At 40.4% G+C, this 18175-nt stretch overlaps 1 protein-coding gene and 1 long non-coding RNA gene across 7 annotated transcripts in view; one reads left to right on the forward strand and one right to left on the reverse strand.

Annotated features, from left to right (window-relative positions):
• MYZAP (myocardial zonula adherens protein) overlaps positions 1-18175 on the reverse strand; it is a 132230-nt gene that overhangs the window by 6882 nt on the left and 107173 nt on the right. For 5 of the 6 annotated variants that reach the window (XM_033437008.2, XM_033437009.2, XM_004274667.3 and 2 more), the window contains one exon: positions 11240-11340. In XM_033437008.2, the coding sequence (XP_033292899.2) occupies positions 11240-11340 (101 nt within the window). Of the gene's footprint in view, positions 1-11239; positions 11341-18175 lie in introns of those variants that run through there. The other variant, XR_004485794.2, reaches the window with a different exon arrangement.
• On the forward strand, positions 206-16650 carry LOC125963516 (uncharacterized). The gene is made up of 2 exons (XR_007475563.1): positions 206-284; positions 4422-16650. It is a non-coding gene; the product is annotated as an uncharacterized LOC125963516 (long non-coding RNA).

Genomic DNA, 18175 nt, shown 5'->3' on the forward strand with positions numbered 1-18175 from the left:
TTTTTATTCTTCATTTTGTTAATGTGTATCACACTGATTGATTTGCGGATATTGAGGAATCTTTGCATCACTGGGATAAACCCCACCTGATCATGGTGTATGATCCTTTTAATGTGTTGTTGGGTTCGGCTTACTAGTATTTTTGTTGATTTTTGCATTTATGTTCATCAGTGAAAATTGCCCTATAATTTTCTTTTTTTGTCTGGTTTCAGGGTGATGGTGGCCTCATAGAATGAGCTTGGCAGTGTTCCTTCCTCTACAGTTTTTTGGAAGAGTTTCAGAAGGTAGGTGTTAGCTCTTCTCTAAATATTTGATGGAATTCACCTGTGAAGCCATAATTTCAGTACTTGTGACTGGTCTGTATTTTCTGTTTCTTCTTGGTTCAGTTTTGGAACGTTGTATGTTTCTAAGAACTTGTCCATTTTTTCTAGGGTGTCCATTTTATTGACATATAGCTGTTTGTAGTAGTCTCTTATGATCCTCTGTATGTCTCTTATGATCTCTTTGTATCCTTTCCATGGTGTCTTCTTTTTCATTTCTAATTTTATTGATTTGAGCCCTCTCCCTTTTTTACTTGATGACTCTGGCTAAAGGTTTATCAATTTTGTTTATCTTTTCAAAGAACCAGCTTTTAGTTTCATTGATCTTTTCTATTGTTTTCTTCATCTCTATTTATTTCTGCTCTGATCTTTATGATTTCTTTCCTTCTACTAACTTTGGGTTTTCTTCTTTCTGTAGTTGCTTTAGGTGTAAGGTTAGGTTGTTTGAGAATTTTCTTATTTCCTAAGTTAAGAAGATTGTGTTGCTATAAACTTCCCTCTTAGAACTTCTTTTGCTGCATCCCATAGGTTTTGGATAGTCGTGTTTTCATGGTAATTTGTCTGTAGGTATTTTTTATTTCTTCAGTGATCCATTGGTTGTTTAGTAACATATTGTTTAGCCTTCATGTGTTTGTGTTTTTACCTTTTTTTCCCTGTAATTCATTTCTAATCTCATAGTGTTGTGGTCAGAAAAGATGCTTGATATGATTTCAATTTTCTTAAATTTACTGAGGCTTGCTTTGTGGCCCAGCATGTGATCAGTCCCAGAGAATGTTCCATGTGCACTTAAGAAAGTATATTCTGCTGCTTTTGGATGGATGTCCTATAAATATCAATTAAGTCTATCTAGTCTGTTGTGGCATTTAAAGCTTGTGTTTCCTTATTGATTTTCTGTCTGGATGATCTGTCCACTGATGAAAGTTGGGTGTTAAAGTCCCCTACTATTAGTGTGGTACTGTCGATTTCTCCTTTTATGGCTGTATTTCCCTTCTATATTGAGATTCTTGCCTTATATATTGAGGTGCTCCTGTGTTGGGTGCATATATATTTACAATTACGTCTTCCTCTTGGATTGGTCCCTTGATCATTATGGCCTGCCCCTGGAGCTCCTATAGGTAGTGTCCTGTTGCCTGGGAGTGCTGACAGGGAAAGAAGCTCTTGTGGTGGTCCCACCCTCTCCCTATGTGTCCCCCAATAATGGCACTTTGCCTCTGGTAGGCCCAGGCTTCTTCCGAATACACCCTCAGTTGGCACAGTCCAGCCTCTTCAGGCTGTTTCTACACAGCCAACCCTGGTCCTCTCCCTGGGTCTGACCTCCAGAGCCTGAGCTATAGCACCCAGCCCCTGCCCACACTGACCAACGAGTGTCTCAGGCTGGGGAGCACAGGGTGGCAGTGCCAACCTTCTGTGCAGGTTACTCTCTCTTTCGCCTCCCACAAACTTGTTACTGTGCTCTCCTCCTAGGCTCTGAAGCTCCCCCCGCCCATCCAGGCTGGTCCCCCTGCTGTGAGGAACAGGTGTGGGAACCTTTCCTTCTTCACAGCTGCCTTCCTGGACGCAGGCCCCATCCCAGTGCTTTCTTTTCCTTTTTCCTTTTGTCCTACCTGGTTATGTGGAGGTTTTCTAGCCCTTTCAGAAGTCTGAGGTCTTCTTTCATTATTTAGTAGATGTTTGTGACTCGTTCCACTTGTAGATGTATTCATAGTGTTTTTGTGGGAGAAGGTGAGTTTCCTCCACCATATTGATCCCCCTACCTGGAGCCAGCCATTATTTTTAGCAACTTTTAAAGGTTATACTAGGTATCCATGATTCAGAAAAATAAAAAAAAAAATGCATTCAAGGAACTCACAATTAGGCAGGAAAGATATGTATTTAAATAGTTGCAATGTGTTAGGTAATACATAAAGACATAAAAAGCTATACTGGATACTCTGCATTTGCCTGTTCAGATCCATCCCCCTTTCTCCACCCCACCCTGTGCCCTGGGAAGCTTACCTGAAGGTCAGCATCAGTGGGCTCCCTCAGCCTTTACCTTCCGGTTGGTTTGGACCAATTGGGAGATCAAGGGATGAGAGAAAGGAGGACAGGGAGGCCAGGACATCTGTTCCCTCTCATCAGTCTGCAGCTTGGTAGTTGGCTACATTCCTTTAGCAAAGGCCATGCTCCAGCTCACCCCTTCATCTCTTCTACCAGCTTTCTCTCCCCACCTCTTCAGGCCCAGGCTGGAAATAGCTCCAGAGCAAGCCAGTGTCCATTTTTTATTTCCCTAAAAGCAGCCCTCAAATTTTTACAGTCCCTTCATTTAAAGTCTCTTCTGTTTCCCTTTCTGCCAGGACCCTGAGCAATACAAGAGCGAACATATGGGCAAAGTGATAGCAGAACAAGTTAGCTTCACTGGGAGGAAATTGGCCCAGGGAAGGTGACTCCTGAAGGATGCCTAGGCATTCCTCAGGTGGGTGAGGAGGAGATGGGAATTCCAGGCAGATGGACAGTACGGGCAAAGGCAAAGAAGGGTGAACACAGAGGCCATGGTGTGGAAAGGAGACACGCTTGGCAGGACTGAAGCAAAGAGTTCATGATGAAGTGGCAGAAGATGAGGTCGGGGTGGGGAAGCAGGGCCCTGTGTGCCCTGCTAAGGGGTTCAGAAGGGGACAGCGAGCCACTAAAGGTTTTTAAGGAGGGGCAGGATATGTTCCTATTTTTATTCTAGCAAGATCCCTTGGCACCGCTGAGGGTTGGTTGATTGCAGAGGCGTTAGTCTGGAGGCAGGAGGTGAATTAGGAGAGTTTTGCTATTTAGGAGGTGAGAGAGACCATGAGAACTCAAACTCTGAAAGTAGCACTGTAGATGAAGAAGCACGGAAAGGTTGAGATGATATTTGGGAGGCAGAATTAATGGGATTTGGTGACTAAGATGGAGAAAATATCCCATTTCTTTTTCTGCCTAGACACATAACTACCTTTCCTAGCCTCCCTTACAGTTTGGTAGGCCACTTGACTATAATGGGCAGAAATGATTTACATTACTTGCAGGTTTAGCCCATATCCATTTTGCAGTCACAGATGTTTTCCTAAAAGGACAATCGGAGCATATTACTGTTCTCTTTTTAACAAATTTATTATTTTTGGCTGCGTTGGTCTTCGTTGCTACACGCAGGCCTTCTCTAGCTGTGGTGAGCGGGGGCTACTCTTCGTTGCGGTGCGTGGGCTTCTCATTGCGGTGGCTTCTCTTGTGGAGCATGGGCTCTAGGCACGTGGGCTTCAGTAGTTGTGGCTCATGGGCTCTAGAGCACAGGCGCAGTAGTTGTGGCGCACAGGTTTAGCTGCTCCATGGCATGTGGGATCTTCCCGGACCAGGGCTCGAACCCGTGTCTCCTGCATTGGCAGGCAGATTCTTAACCACTGTGCCACCAGGGAAGTCCATATTACTGTTCTTAAAACTTTCCAAAGTCTCCCCCTTGCTTCCTGGATGGAGTCTAAACTCCTCTGCAGGGTGTAAAGGCCTCCACCTTCTACTGTTATATCTCCTGCCTGGCCTTGCTAAGAAACACAGCTCTCATTTACACACTGCTTCTCAGCTCTGCCATCCTCACCTGTCCCCTCTGCCTTGAATGCTTCCCTCATCAAGTTGATCTGATGAATTCCTGCCTATATTCCAAGATTCAAACCAAACATCACCTCCTCTGTGACAGTCTCCCCAATTCCCTGCAGCAGTGATAGAAACTATCAATCATTCCTTTCTGTGTGCTCTGTTTCCTTGAGCAGCACTTCTCAATTTTCTGCTTACACAAGGTTCACTTTTGCTAAACTTTCCCATCAGTAATACCTCCCATTACCCTGAAGTGATTTTCAACTATGGTTGGGAGACAACTTCTTAATAGGGTGTATTAGAAGCTTGGGGGGAATGTTAAACTTCACATGTCTCTCCCCAAGAGATTCAATATTTCTTCCATGCTTTCCTCCCCTTGAAAATGACTGTCACAGAGGCTTGTGACACACTACTGGAAGCATCTCATTGCACCCACTGGTCTATATACATTCTCTGCTAGTTATAATTTCATGAAGCGTGAAAACCATATCTTGCTTATCTTCATGACCTCAGCAGCTCACTCAGGCCAGGCACAGAACTATCACTACACAGATGGATGACACAGGGAACCAGAGGACGACGGATTTCAAGGAGTCAGTGTCACCTTCACCTGGCACAGAGGAATCCGCAAGATTTGTCAATTCAGGGCTCTTCAGTGGCCTGACCAGGTAATTTAGTGGAGTGCCAGGGGCAGGAGCCAGATGGCAATCTGTGCCAACTCCTGTGCAGATGCCACAGAACAGAAATAGTCTCTGGTGACACTATCCTGAAAGCCCATAAAATTCAGAAATATTGATAAAGATGAACCCTCTGGTTACAAAAACAGGCTCTCATATCCTCCCTTTCAAAAAGAAGTGAGGTATTTTATTTAGTTGAGCACTAGGAAACAATGGGTTTTTAAGAACACAAATAATTTCAACCCCAGAATGAAAATTCAGCCATTTCCTAGCCACATTAAGGCTATTGTTAACCTTTTATTAATCCATAAAGGGGCAGTTCCCTTGGGGGAAACAATAGCAGAGGCAGCAAATAAAGCTTTGACAGAAAGCTACTTTGTGTTTTGGGTTTTACAACAGAAATATGAAAACGTAGGCATTTTAAAGCCCTTACTATGCACTGGGCACTTAAGACAACAAGGAATATTTTTCATTAAATTGTACCTATTAAGACATAATTTATGAGTTCGCTGGAAACTGAGTTTCACTAAGGGGCGAGAGAAAGAAATCTTTTTTTTTTTGGTGTTCAATATTTTGTTTTCCACTTTTCTCTTTAAATGAAGGCTAGCTGACCTAAAATTGCTCTCAATGGCTTTGATTAATATATATTGAACTTTCCAAATCAAACTCGAGTTTCTCTTTTAAATAGGTGTTTAAAAGCCCCTGAAATCATGGTTGAGTGCCTTCGCACCTCTTCCCTCTCTCCTTGCTTTCCAGAAGTCTATGCAACACAAAGATGAGATGAAGGAGGGGGAGAATTTGAGAAGAAACTGGAGGCAGGGATGGGACTGAGTAGCTTAGAACACTGGTCTCCAGGAGGCTGGTGCAGTGGGAGTGGAGAGGTGTGAAGCAAGTCACGAAGGAAAAAGCCAGCCCCGTACGAGTGAGTGATTCCAGGACAAAGCAACTCATGGCTCAAAGGTGACTGCAGAATACTGAGCTTAGGCAACAGGAGCAGTGGTGGCGGCATCAACAGAAATATGCAAACGTGGTCACTACACTGGGCAATTTATGCCTGTATCTTAATCATCTCAGCAAGTTTAAGGAGGAATTACTGTCAAAATCTATCTTCCATTCTTGGTAAGGAAATAGATTCAAAGGGGTTAGAGATTTGTCCAAAGCTATAGATATAGCAAGAGGCAGATCCAGGACCCAGACCCAGGTCTAATTTCCAAGCCACCGCTCTTAACCACAACTAGAGGATCTGACTTTGATGGGAAAAAACGATGTATTCAGCTATGGATAGGGTGGGTATGAAGATCAAGTGGGGCCCAGCAGGCGGCCAGGAATGAGGACTTGTATGCAAGAGAGAGGTCTGAACTACCTGACAGCGCAGCCACAGGGAAGAAAGAGGTAACTCCATGAGACTGGATGCCATCTTTGCAGGAACAAGTGCTGCCAAGATAGAACCCTTAGGAGCACCCAAGGTGGGGATCTGGGAGCAGAAAGAGGAGCCATCCAAGAAGATGGAGGACAGACCAGGGAAGTAGGGAAGGAACCAGGAGAGGAGAGTCCCACAGGAAGCAGATATTCTTCTGCTTAGGAAGAACCATCAAATGCTACAGTGAGATGGCTCCATTCAACAAATATTGATTGAGGGCCTGCCTGGTGTGAAGCCCTGCTCTTAAGTCAGTCCCAGGAAGACTGCAGTTAGTGACATAGATGTAAATCCCTGCCCTCATGGAGCTTACCTTCTAGTGAGGAGAGAGAGAATAAACACTAAGAAGCAAAACGTAAGCAAGAATTGCCTCTTTAAAGTCCTTTCTCACTTGGTGTGGACCTGTCATTCATTCTGCCAGTGAATGTTTATTGAGCATCAGGAAAATGCTAGAGTAGGGGATGGGAACCTAGGGTTCTTGTCCACAGGAGTGCACAGTGCTGGCAGGGACAGGGAAAGTGGTTAGGGAAGGGGACAGGGTAATACAAGGGGCTTAATGGCTCTATAAGAAAAGGCTGATTCAAAGTTTTTCAGGAGCACATAAAAATAGAGCAGCTCTAATTGTAAGTCAAATGCTATTAGCAGTAGCATACCATGTAAGACTTGCAGGTATATGGAGAAATGGGTCGTAGGTGCCATACTGCTTTACAGGAGTACTGGGCTTTGTGCCCAGTGCCTGGAACACACTGGGTTGCCTCTGATGTCACAGCTGACAGAGACCTCATCAATCACTGGGGCTTCCAGAGTGTCCAGAGGGTTCCAAACCACTAATAGTTTAATTGAAGAGCTCCATACATACTGAAGCACTATCCACTTGATTAAGCTATCAATCCATTTAATGAAATCACTTAACAGCCACCAGAATAAATAAGTTAATGTCATAGCACACTCAAATTTACTTATATTTGATACAGTGTCTGGAACAGGATAGAAAGCCTAGAAATAAACCCACACACCTATGGTCAACTAACCTATGAAAAGGAAGCAAGAATGTATAGTGGAGAAAAAGACAGCCTCTTCAGTAAGTGGTGCTGGGAAAACTGGGCAGCTACATGTAAAAGAATGAAATTAGAACATTCTCTAACACCATACACAAAAATAAACCCAAAATGGATCAAAGACCTAAATGTAAGGCTGGACACTATAAAACTCTTAGAGGAAAACACAGGCAGAACACTCTTTGACATAAATCGTAAATCACAGCAATATCTTTTTGGATCTACCTCCTAGAGTAATGAAAATTTAAAAAAATAAACAAATGAGACCAAATTAAACTTAAAAGCTTCTGCACAACAAAGGAAACCATGAACAAAATGAAAAGACAACCCACAGAATGGGAGAAAATATTTGCAAACAAAGCAACCGACAAGGGATTAATCTCCAAAATATACAAACGGCTCATGCAACTCTATGTCAAAAAAAAACAACCCAATCAAAAAACGAGAAGACCTAAATAGACATTTCTCCAAAGAAGACATACAAATGGCCAAAAAGCACATGAAAAGATCACTCATGTGATCACTAATTGTCAGAGAAATGCAAATCAAAACTACAGTGACATTTCACACCAGTCAGAATGGCCATCATCAAAGTGTACGAACAATAAATGCTGAAGAGAGTGTGGAGGAAAGGAAATCCTCCTACACTGTGTTGGTGGGAATGTAAATTGGTACAACCACTATAGAAAACAGTATGGACATTCCTTACAAAACTAAAAATAGGACTACCATATGACCCAGCAATCCCACTCCTGGGCATATATCTGGAGAAAACCATAATTCAAAAAGATATGTGCACCCCAGTGTTCATTGCAGCACTATTTACAACAGCCAAGACATGGAAGCAACCTAAATGTTCATCAACAGAGGAATGGATAAAGAAGGTGTGGTACATATATACAATGGAATATTACTCAGCCATAAAAAAGAATGAACCTATGCCATTTGCAGCAACATGGATGGACCTAGAGATTTTCATACTAAGTGAAGTCAGAGAAAGACAAATATATGATATCACTCATGTGGAATCTAATTTTTAAAAATGATACAGATGAACTTATTTACAAAACAGAAACAGACTTACAGATATTGAAAACTTATGGTTACCAAAAGGGAAATGTGGGCAGAAGGGATAAATCAGGATCTTGGGATGAACATACACACACTAGTACATGTAAGACAGATAACCAACAAGGACCTACTATATAGCACAGGGTACTCTACTCCATATTATGTGATAACCTGTATGAGAAGAGAATCTGAAAAAGAATGAATATATGTATATATAACTGCTGTACACCTGAAATTAACACAACACTGTAAATCAACTATATTCCAATAAAATTTTTAAAAAATACTTGATCCAGTGTCTTACATGTAAAATCAGAGTTTTGATTTGGATAATAGGGATACTAGCTATTATTTATTAAGTTCCTAACTTTGGTCCAGTTACCATGCTAAATGCTTTATATACGTGTTTTCATTTAATCCTCTTCACAACCCTATAAGATTTGATATTGTCATCTTCATTCCCATTTTAAGGATGAAATCACAGAGGTTTAAGAGAGACTGAGTAACTTGCCCAGCAGCTGACTGGGCAGGGAACCCACAGCCTGAGCCTTCCCAACTGGACTGCACTGCCAAGTTCTCTGCAGGAGAACAGGGGAGTAAGAACAAAACTCATCTGCATAACTGAGGCTTAAATTCATTACTTTTCTGGAGCCTGTTTTTAAAATATTCTGGAAAACACCGTGGAATCTTCTTATTAGTTAGATGCAAGTCTGAAGTCCAGGTGAGGACCAGGAATTGTATTAGAACAGACGTGACACAATTTAGCAGCTCTCTATTGAGTATTTTAAAACTACAGATGTACCATACCAGGACTCCAAAGGTATGGTTCAAATCCTGGCTGTGTGGCTTCTAGTGAATCCCTTTCTCTCTCTGGGCCTCAATTTTGGTGTCTCTAAAACAGGGAGATTAAACTAGGTCAGGGGGTTCTAATTTGATTTTGACCACAGAGCTCTTTTATTCAAGCAAAATCTTACTTGGAATCTAACATATAAAACACACTAAAAGCTGAGTTTGTCAGGTTGTTTTTTTGAGGGGGGAAGGTCCCCCACAGGCCAGGTCCTTGCTCACCTCCTCAGCCCTGGAGGCCCCTCCCGGAGCCCTAGCACAGAGCACGCAGTTCCAAAAAGCACAGATGGAAAACCACTGCCTGAATCACCTCTCAAGATGCTGTGCTCCTCACCACCCAGACGTGCACAGCGTCTGTCACATAGTAGGCACTTCATAAATATTTGTGAGGAAACGAATGAAATATTACTTTGCCTTTTCGGAAATGTGGATACGTAGTTTTCATTTCCTCTGCTGATTGACCCAGGTAGTTAAAGTGCTAAGATGGATCCTGGGGGAAACCAAATGTTACATTTATGGAAAAGCTGCTTTTAGATACTAAAGTGGCTTCCAAGTTCAGCGTGGCCATAAGTTAAGGGTCTGTCAGCACTTCCATTATGAAAACCACTTTGTGGTTTCATAACTTAGCCGTAAAAGTTTGCTTCAGGCTATCCCTCGGCATACAAATTGAAAACCTTGCTTTAAGCCAAAATGTGGGAATTAGAATACAAACAATTTATTGGTTTCAGACGTAGTTTTGTACCCGTCTTAACCAAATAAGATTTATTATGTGGGCAATTAGAGGGAACTAAACCACTTGGTTCTTGAAGAATAAAAAAGGAGGAAAATAGCCAAACTATTTATATTTTAAAAGTTGTGCCTGGACATGATCAGTCATTCTTTTGGGTCCTATTTTTATCAATTACTTTGTCCCCTGCATTGATGAGACCTGGAGTCTATTTACACATTCTTTTTCCTTCTTTTTTTAAATAAACATTTTCTGTTAATGACATCAGAATGATAAAATAGCCTTGTTTTTACCAAAAAGCAAGCACCATAAATGAGAATAATGTCAAAAAAAATAAAAGCTTAATCCTGCTTTTGGTAAATACTTTGAGAATGGCAAGTGGCTCACTTTAATGAACAAAAAAGACATCAGTAATGAATAAAATAGGGAAGGAGATGAGACATTGTTCCTCAATGTTAGAGCTGGTTAGAGCTGAGAAGTCACCTAGTCAACTGACTTAACAGATTGGGAAACAGAGGCCTCAGCAAAGAGAGACCAGCCTGAACACATCCTGCGACTACTAACCTCAAGGATGAGAACCAGGTCTTCTACAGCCCAGTCTGGCGATCAGCTCATCCCTGTTTCCCACCCATGTAACCATTCAAGGCCCGGAGCCTACATTTTTCTGACCTACTAATGTCTAACATGACACACACACAAATGCCCCTAGTCACATAAAAATACACCTTCCCACGCACAGCGTATGAGGCCCTTTGTGACTTTGGTTACCTCAGTCACAAGCTATGTACCATCAGTGTCCTTGTTATAAACTTGTTTTCTGTCCTGTTTGGGCCAAGCACAGTTTTGAGCACCTAGAGACAGTGGGTTGGTTACTGGGTCTCGCTGATCTGACTATGGGGAGACCCAGGTACTGGGCTTGTGAGCAGCTTAATAACACATGGCTCTGTCCTCTAGCTCAGAAATGCAACTGAACAAACCAGGTTATAGTTACTGTTTATCTGCTCATGACTGAAGCGGATCATGTATTTCTGAATCTGGTCCAATGCTTGACAACACTCTGTTACAGTACTGGGGAGCAGACAGATCTTGTTCAAGGTTTAGAGCCTCCCTCCTCTGTTACTAAAGCACATCATTGAAAATGTCTGCCTGCATGTCTGACTTCTCTTGCAGACTGCACTCTGGGGCAGGAACCCAATCTCATTCCTCTCTCTATCATCACTGTCTGGCACAGGGAAGGTACTCAACAGATATTTGTTGAATGAGCAAATGAATGAATAAATGAAGGACCAGATGCATGCATTCGCTGATAGGGCCCATCTCTCTCTGAAGTGGCTTCCCCAGGTCTCTCCTTCTCCACCCCTTGTGCCCTGCACAATCTCCCCACTCTGCAGAAGCCAGTCAGACCCTCAGCAGCCACGACTTTTCTTTGCAGAAGTACTTTAGAGAGAGTGCAATTCTGGGAATAACAGCCCAGGAAAGTATTTTCTTAAGTCAAAGGGGAATTTGAGTTGGAAAACCAGGAAATTCTTAAATACCTGGGTAGAAGATCACAGCCCACTCCAACCTCTCTGGTTTCCACTTCAGTCTTGGGCTGGGTTTCTATTAAATAGTCCAACCTGCTTTGTAGTTCATTATTCTAGAGATGAGGAAAAAAGTACTTTCAGTAAAGCAATTACGTTCCCCCACAAATACATATGATACAATTTATATGTATTATCTGGATTTCCCCCTAGACACAGACATCTATCACAATGTATTTATTAAGCACCTCTTACACAGTAGGAATTGAAGAAATACATTGATTGAATCCTTACAGATAGAGTGCATAGACATACATATGTATCCAATTTTACCTAAATGGAAACAAAATATCCTACTCTATACCATTATTTGCTGCTTTTCCCCACTCAACAATTTGTTGTGACTCTTTCCATGTTTATTAGTTTTCTTTTTATGTTAACAAATTATTTTAACGGGTTCATAGCATTCCATTGTATGGATCTACATTATTTATTTAACTAGTCTCTTATTGATGGCATTTAGATGTTTATCACTTTTTCTGCAATTATAAATAAGGTACAGCTCATGTTTTAATACTCCCTCATTAAACTATAAAATGAGTAAGTCTATTAATTTACTGGGAAATACCTCTGTAACTTAATAATTAGTATTTCATAGGTGTGGAGAATTCAGAATCTCAAACATACAAAGTAGAACAAGTTCCTTGGGATTAAAATTAGCATTCTAAATAGTTTCTTTTCAGGCCAGAGCCAAACATTACATAGGTTGATGATTAGATGCTCAGGAATTGGAAATTTGCCCCGTGGGGAAATGAAGGACAAGGGAGCAAGAGTGTTGAGGGTTTTGAAATGAAAATAGATGAAGTGTTGGACTTCCCTCGTGGCACAGTGGTTAAGAATCTGCCTGCCAGTGCAGGCGACACGGGTTCGAGCCCTGGTCCGGGAAGGTCCCACATGCCACAGAGCAGCTAAGCCCGTGCACCACAACTAGTGAGCCTGCGCTCTAGAGCCTGCATGTCACAACTGCTGAAGCTCACGCGCCTAGAGCCCGTGCTCCACAGCAAGAGAAGCCACCACAATGAGAAGCCCGCACACCACAACAGAGAGTAGCCTCCACTCGCCGCAACTAGAGAAAAGCCCGCATGCAGCAACAAAGACCCAATGCAACCAAAAATAAGTTAATTAATTAAATTTAAAAAGATAGATGAAGTGCTGGTGCTTAAAATCCAAAGGCCAAAAAGACACATTTAAAAAAATTCAGAGATTTTTGGATTTTTTTTAAGTTATTCTATATATTTTCTGTAATACTAGACTAAATTTTCATGAGGCAGTGACCGTAACTATCTTTCTGGCTGTATTATCAGAGCATGTATGTAGCAGACGCAAGATAAATTTATTATTGAATAAATGTATATATGCTTTTAAAATGAGCATTTTATTTGCATAACTAGAAACCAATTAAGCATTTGTCTTTTCTTTTTAAGTTGGAGCTGAAGCTAAGGCACTGTATTCCAAGACAGTAGACAGCACATGAAAGTTGAGAAGTTCTTTGGAAACAGAAGCTCATTTGTTTTGAAAGAGCTCCTGCTCTAAATGTCTGATACCAAGGTGCAAAGCAGCAGCTCTGGTACAAACTCATGTTCTGCAGAATGTAAAGGTCTAGGAATCCCTTCCGATAAATGGGAAACAGTATAAAGGAAGAGAATGCATTCCAGGTTCCCTAGCAGCTAACAAGCCATGACAGATCTGTGGGCTCTGCATCTGTCACCTGGTGCTCAGTATGGGAGAATGGTGCTGGCTAACTGCCAGGGGTTCCTCACCATTTACACACACACACACAGACACACACACACAGCTTCACTGAAAATATTTGAACTCTTCCATTCATATGGAAAGAGAAAGGCAGAAGAGGCCTGCCTATTAACAAGCTTCAGCAATCCTACTGTTTTATCCTTTCTTAATGTAGACTTTAATCATGAGGATTTCTTAAAATGCTGGGCTGAGTTCCTATAGTTAGGGGGCATAAAAGACAAGGTTAGCAAGCGTGCCCCAACTGGTATACAGTGAATAGTGTACTGGTAGCCCCAATTCCTTTGTTCTATTCCAGAGGAACTCTATGTGTACGCATCAGCTATCCACTGAAGCACTGATACAAAAACTTATACGCTTAGAAATGTAATACTATCAGTTAAAAACAAAAAAAACAATAAAACCCTGAGTATGTATCAGGTAGCATGTAAAATCAGGTAGGGGGAGGATATTGGCAGTTAAAGAAATAGGTCGTGATTTGCAGCCTTTGAGGAGCTCAGTCTTTTGCAGGTAGAGACACCTAAGCAGAAAATCACAGAACAAAGTCACAAGTCCCATGCCAGAGGGACCTAGAGAATATTATGGGGTGATTCAGAGGGGATGCCTAACTCAAAATGGGGAAAAGGACTGAATTGTCCGTGAAGATTTCCTGGAATTATGCAAGGGGAAGAGAGTAAGGGAAACAAAAGGGTAAGTAATCCAGAATTATGGAAACATACCAGATTGAGAACAGGCACCTGACTGCAGTATACAGGAGGGCAGGAGTTGGTTATAAAGGACTATGTATGCCATTACCAAGACTCTACACACAATCCTATAAGACCAAGGTCAAGATTTTATTTCAAACACTTGGGCTCTGAGTGGAAATTATACTGGAAGGAAATAAAACTATAGGCAAGGAAGATCAATCAAGGAGGTCATTGCAATTTTCCAGGTAGAGTGAGAGCTGCACTTCAAGTATATAGGAGTAAGCTCATAATGAATAGATCCTCCTTCAAAGAACAGCTATCAACCTTGGACAAAAGATAACTGCTGAGGTCTTTAAAGACTCAACAAGGATGGGCAAGTTTTAGAGGGGAGGTAAAGCTTGGAGCAAATGACAAGCACTGAATGGGTTCTCTGTGATTCATTTGTTTTTGTTTGCAGCTTTGCCCAAGGGCAGTACAGTCATGGTGCTGGCAGCACAGACACAGTAAAAATTCAATAGAAAAATCATCTTTCTGGTAGAAGAAAACCAGTAGGAGTCTACAGGATAGAAGAATAACCACGGTTACCAAGAGTAAGGGGGAAGCCAAAAAGGAAGGGTCAGAGAAGACTGAAGTTCTGAATTCTGTATATAAACTCAGTTCGAGTCTCTGGCAGACCCCTGAATCACGTATGTGTGGGGCAAAGTAAAAGAAGTATGCAGCCAAGGCGTAAAGAACTGAACTGAGATCTAAGCCATCACCCACTACATTATGGCAGGGTGCAATTGAGTCTAACCAGACTCTTTACCTTTTAAAACAATCACAAGCCTATTTTCCTTTACATCACTGATGAAGGAGTAAAAAAAAAAAAAAAACCAGAAAGAAATAGAAAATATAAATATAAAACAAATGGTAACTTTAGAACAGAAAAATACAATGCCTGAAATTTAAAAGTCACTAGATTGACTTAAGAAAAGAATGGATATGACAAAGGAAGGAGTCAGTAGTAAACTTGAGGACACAGAGACACATTAATAGAAATCAATCAAAATAAGATAAAGAAAATGTTGAAAATAATAAATGGAACTTCATGGAACTGTGGGACAATTTCTAAAAGCCTAACATAGAGATGCTGGAATCACAGAAGGAAAGAAGGGAGAAACTTGAGAAAAAAATATTCAAAGAAATAATGGCTAGGAAAAAAGAAAGAAAGAAAAGCACTTACATCTCCAGATACTTTTTGAGGGGGCGGGGGGAGAAAAGAAATAATGCCTGAAATTTTCCCATATTTGGTGAAAGACATAAGTATATAAATTCAAGAATCTCAGCAAACCCAGACAGAATAAATTCAAAGAGAAGCATACCTTGGCAAATCAGAGTCAAACTACTGAAAAAGAAAGAAAAACCTTGAAAGCCATCCTGTTACATATAGGGGAACGATAATTTGAATTACCAAAAGTTGCTCATCAAAAACTACAAAAGCCAAAAGGGAGTGAGTACTAAAAGAAAGAAACTGTCAAACTAGAACTCTATATATTTTAGCAATGAAGGTGAACTAGAGGCCTTACTTTAAAATAAGAAAAACTAAGTGAATTTGTCCCCAGCTGGCCTGCTCTATACAAAATGCTAAATAAAAGTTCTTCAGGCTGAAGAGAGATACTAGAAAGAAACTCAGATTTTCAGAAACGAGTAAAGAACATCAGAAATAAATACTATATGAGTAAACATAAAAGATGATTATTTTCTCTTAATTTCTCTAAAATACCTATGACTGTTAAAAACTATAACAATGTACTGTGGGTTTATAGTATATATAAGATACAATACATGAGATAACTCTAACAGCAGGGGAAGGGGTAGATGGACCTTATCATTAAAAGACTTCTACATTTTTCATGAAATGGTACAATATTACCTCTAAGTGAACTGTGAACACATAATGAAGTATATTGTAATACCTAGAGCAATCACTAAAATATTAAAGACACAGAAAATGCCAATAGATAAAATGGAATTCTAAAAAATACTGGAATAACCCAAAAGAATGCAAGAGAGGGGAACAAGACCAAGAAAACAAACCAGAGGGACTAAATAGAAAACAAATGATAGGGACTTCCCTTGTGACACAGTGGTTAAGAATCCACCTGCCAATGCAGGGGACAGGGGTTCGAGCCCTGGTCTGGGAAGATCCCACATGCCGCAGAGCAACTAAGCCCGTGGGCCACAACTACTGAAGCTCGTGCGCCTAGAGCCCGTGCTCCGCAACAAGAGAAGCCATCGCACAGCAACAAAGACCCAACGCAGCCAAAAATAAAATAATAAAATGAAATAAAATAAAAAGTAATCAAATAATAATAATAAAATGGCAGACCTAAATAAATTGAGCCATATCAATAATAATTGTCAATGGACAGTATACTTCAATATGAGACAGAATATCAGAATATATTAAAAAAAACCAAGACCTAACTATGTATTGTCAATAGGAGATGTATTGAATATTTACCTTAAATAGAGAGACACAGATCAGTTAAAAATAAGTGGATGGAAAAAGATATACCATACAAACAGTAAACATAAGAGGGCAGAAAGGGTAATATTAATACCAGATGAAATAGACTTCAAGACAAAGAGTATGAACAAAGGTGGTGACCACCATTTCATAATAATGAGATCAATTCATCTCCAAAACACAACAATCAAAAATTATGTACCTAATAACAAAGCTTCAGAATATATGAAGTAAAAAAATAACAAAATTAAACAAAGAGACAGTCTAAAGCCATAGCAAGGGATTTTAATACCCCTCTCTCAGCAATAGAACAATTATACAAAACCCAGTAAAATCATAAATAAACATTATCAACGACCTAAATCTTATTATTTATAGAACACAAAAAAAGAGCAGAAGACTTTTTTTTTTTTTTTTTTACAATATTCAACCAAGAGAAACCATATGCTGAGCCATAAAACAATTCTCAATAAATTTAACAGAATGAAAACCATACAAAGCATCATCTAGGACCACGGCAAATTAGAAATCAAAATCAATAAGATACTTAAGAACACCTCAAATATTTGGAAGTTAAACACACTTCTAAATAATCCGTAAGTCAAAGAAGAATCTCAAAGGAAATTAGAAAACATTTTGATATGCTGAATACAGCATATCAAAACTTGTAGGTTGCAGCTGAAGCAGAGCTCAGAGGGACAGTTAGAGCTTTAAAGGCTTATATTTAAAAAGAAAGGACTAAAATCAGTGACCTAAGGTCTACCTCAAGAAGCTAGAAAAAGAAGAGCAAAGTAATACCAAAATAATTAGAAGGCAGGGAATATAAATATCGGAGCAAAACTCAATAAAACAGAAAACAGATAATAGAGAATATCAACAAAGCCAAAAGCTATTTTAATTTTTTTAAAACAACAAATTGATAACACTCTAGCTAGACTGATCAAAGAAGGGGGAAAGGGGACAAATGATCAATATCAGAAATTAAGGAGACATTAAAAGGAAACAGTTGGATAGCTATGGTGAAAAAAAGAATATCAATCCTTACTTCACACAAAACACAAAAATTAACTCCAAATGGATCTTAGATCTAAATTGAAAAGAAAATGAAAAAGCAGGTCATGAAATGGGAGAAAATATTCACAGTACATATATCTGACAAAGAACTGGTATCCAGAATACATAAAGAACTCTTAGCAACTCAGTAAATAAGAAAAGTAAAAACTCAGTAAAATAATGGGCCAAAGATTTGAACAGACACTTCAAAAAAGAATATATACAAATGGCCAGTAAGCATTTAAAGCACGCTCAGCATTGCTAGTGACCATGGAAATGCAAATAAAAACCACAATGAGATACCACCACACACCCTCTAGAATGGCTACATTAAAAAGACTGACAGGGCTTCCCTGGTGGCGCAGTGGTTGGGAGTCCGCCTGCCGATGCAGGGGACACGGGTTCGTGCCCCGGTCCGGGAAGATCCCACATGCCGCGGAGCGGCTAGGCCCGTGAGCCATGGCCGCTGAGCCTGCACGTCCAGAGCCTGTGCTCCACAACGGGAGAGGCCACAGCAGTGAGAGGCCCGCGTACCGCAAAAAAAAAAAAAAGTTAAACCTATATCTACCATACATCCCAGCCATTCCATTACTAGGAATTTACCCAACAGGAATAGACCATATGTCCACATAATGACTTGTAATGTTCACAGCAGCTTTATTCACAATCGCCCCAAACTGGAAACAACCCAAATGTGTATCAACAGGAGAATAGAGAAATAAACTGTGGAATCTTAATACAATAAAAAATATTCTGCCACAAAAAAGAATGCATGTAACATGGATATATCTCAAATCCTTATGCTGAGTGAAAGAAGCTAGCTAGACACAAAAGAACACACAACTATATGATTCCATTTATACAAATGCAAGCAAGTCCAAAAGAGATCCT

This window comes from Orcinus orca, chromosome 2, assembly GCF_937001465.1.
Source record: "Orcinus orca chromosome 2, mOrcOrc1.1, whole genome shotgun sequence".
In the NCBI taxonomy this organism is placed as follows: domain Eukaryota; kingdom Metazoa; phylum Chordata; class Mammalia; order Artiodactyla; family Delphinidae; genus Orcinus; species Orcinus orca.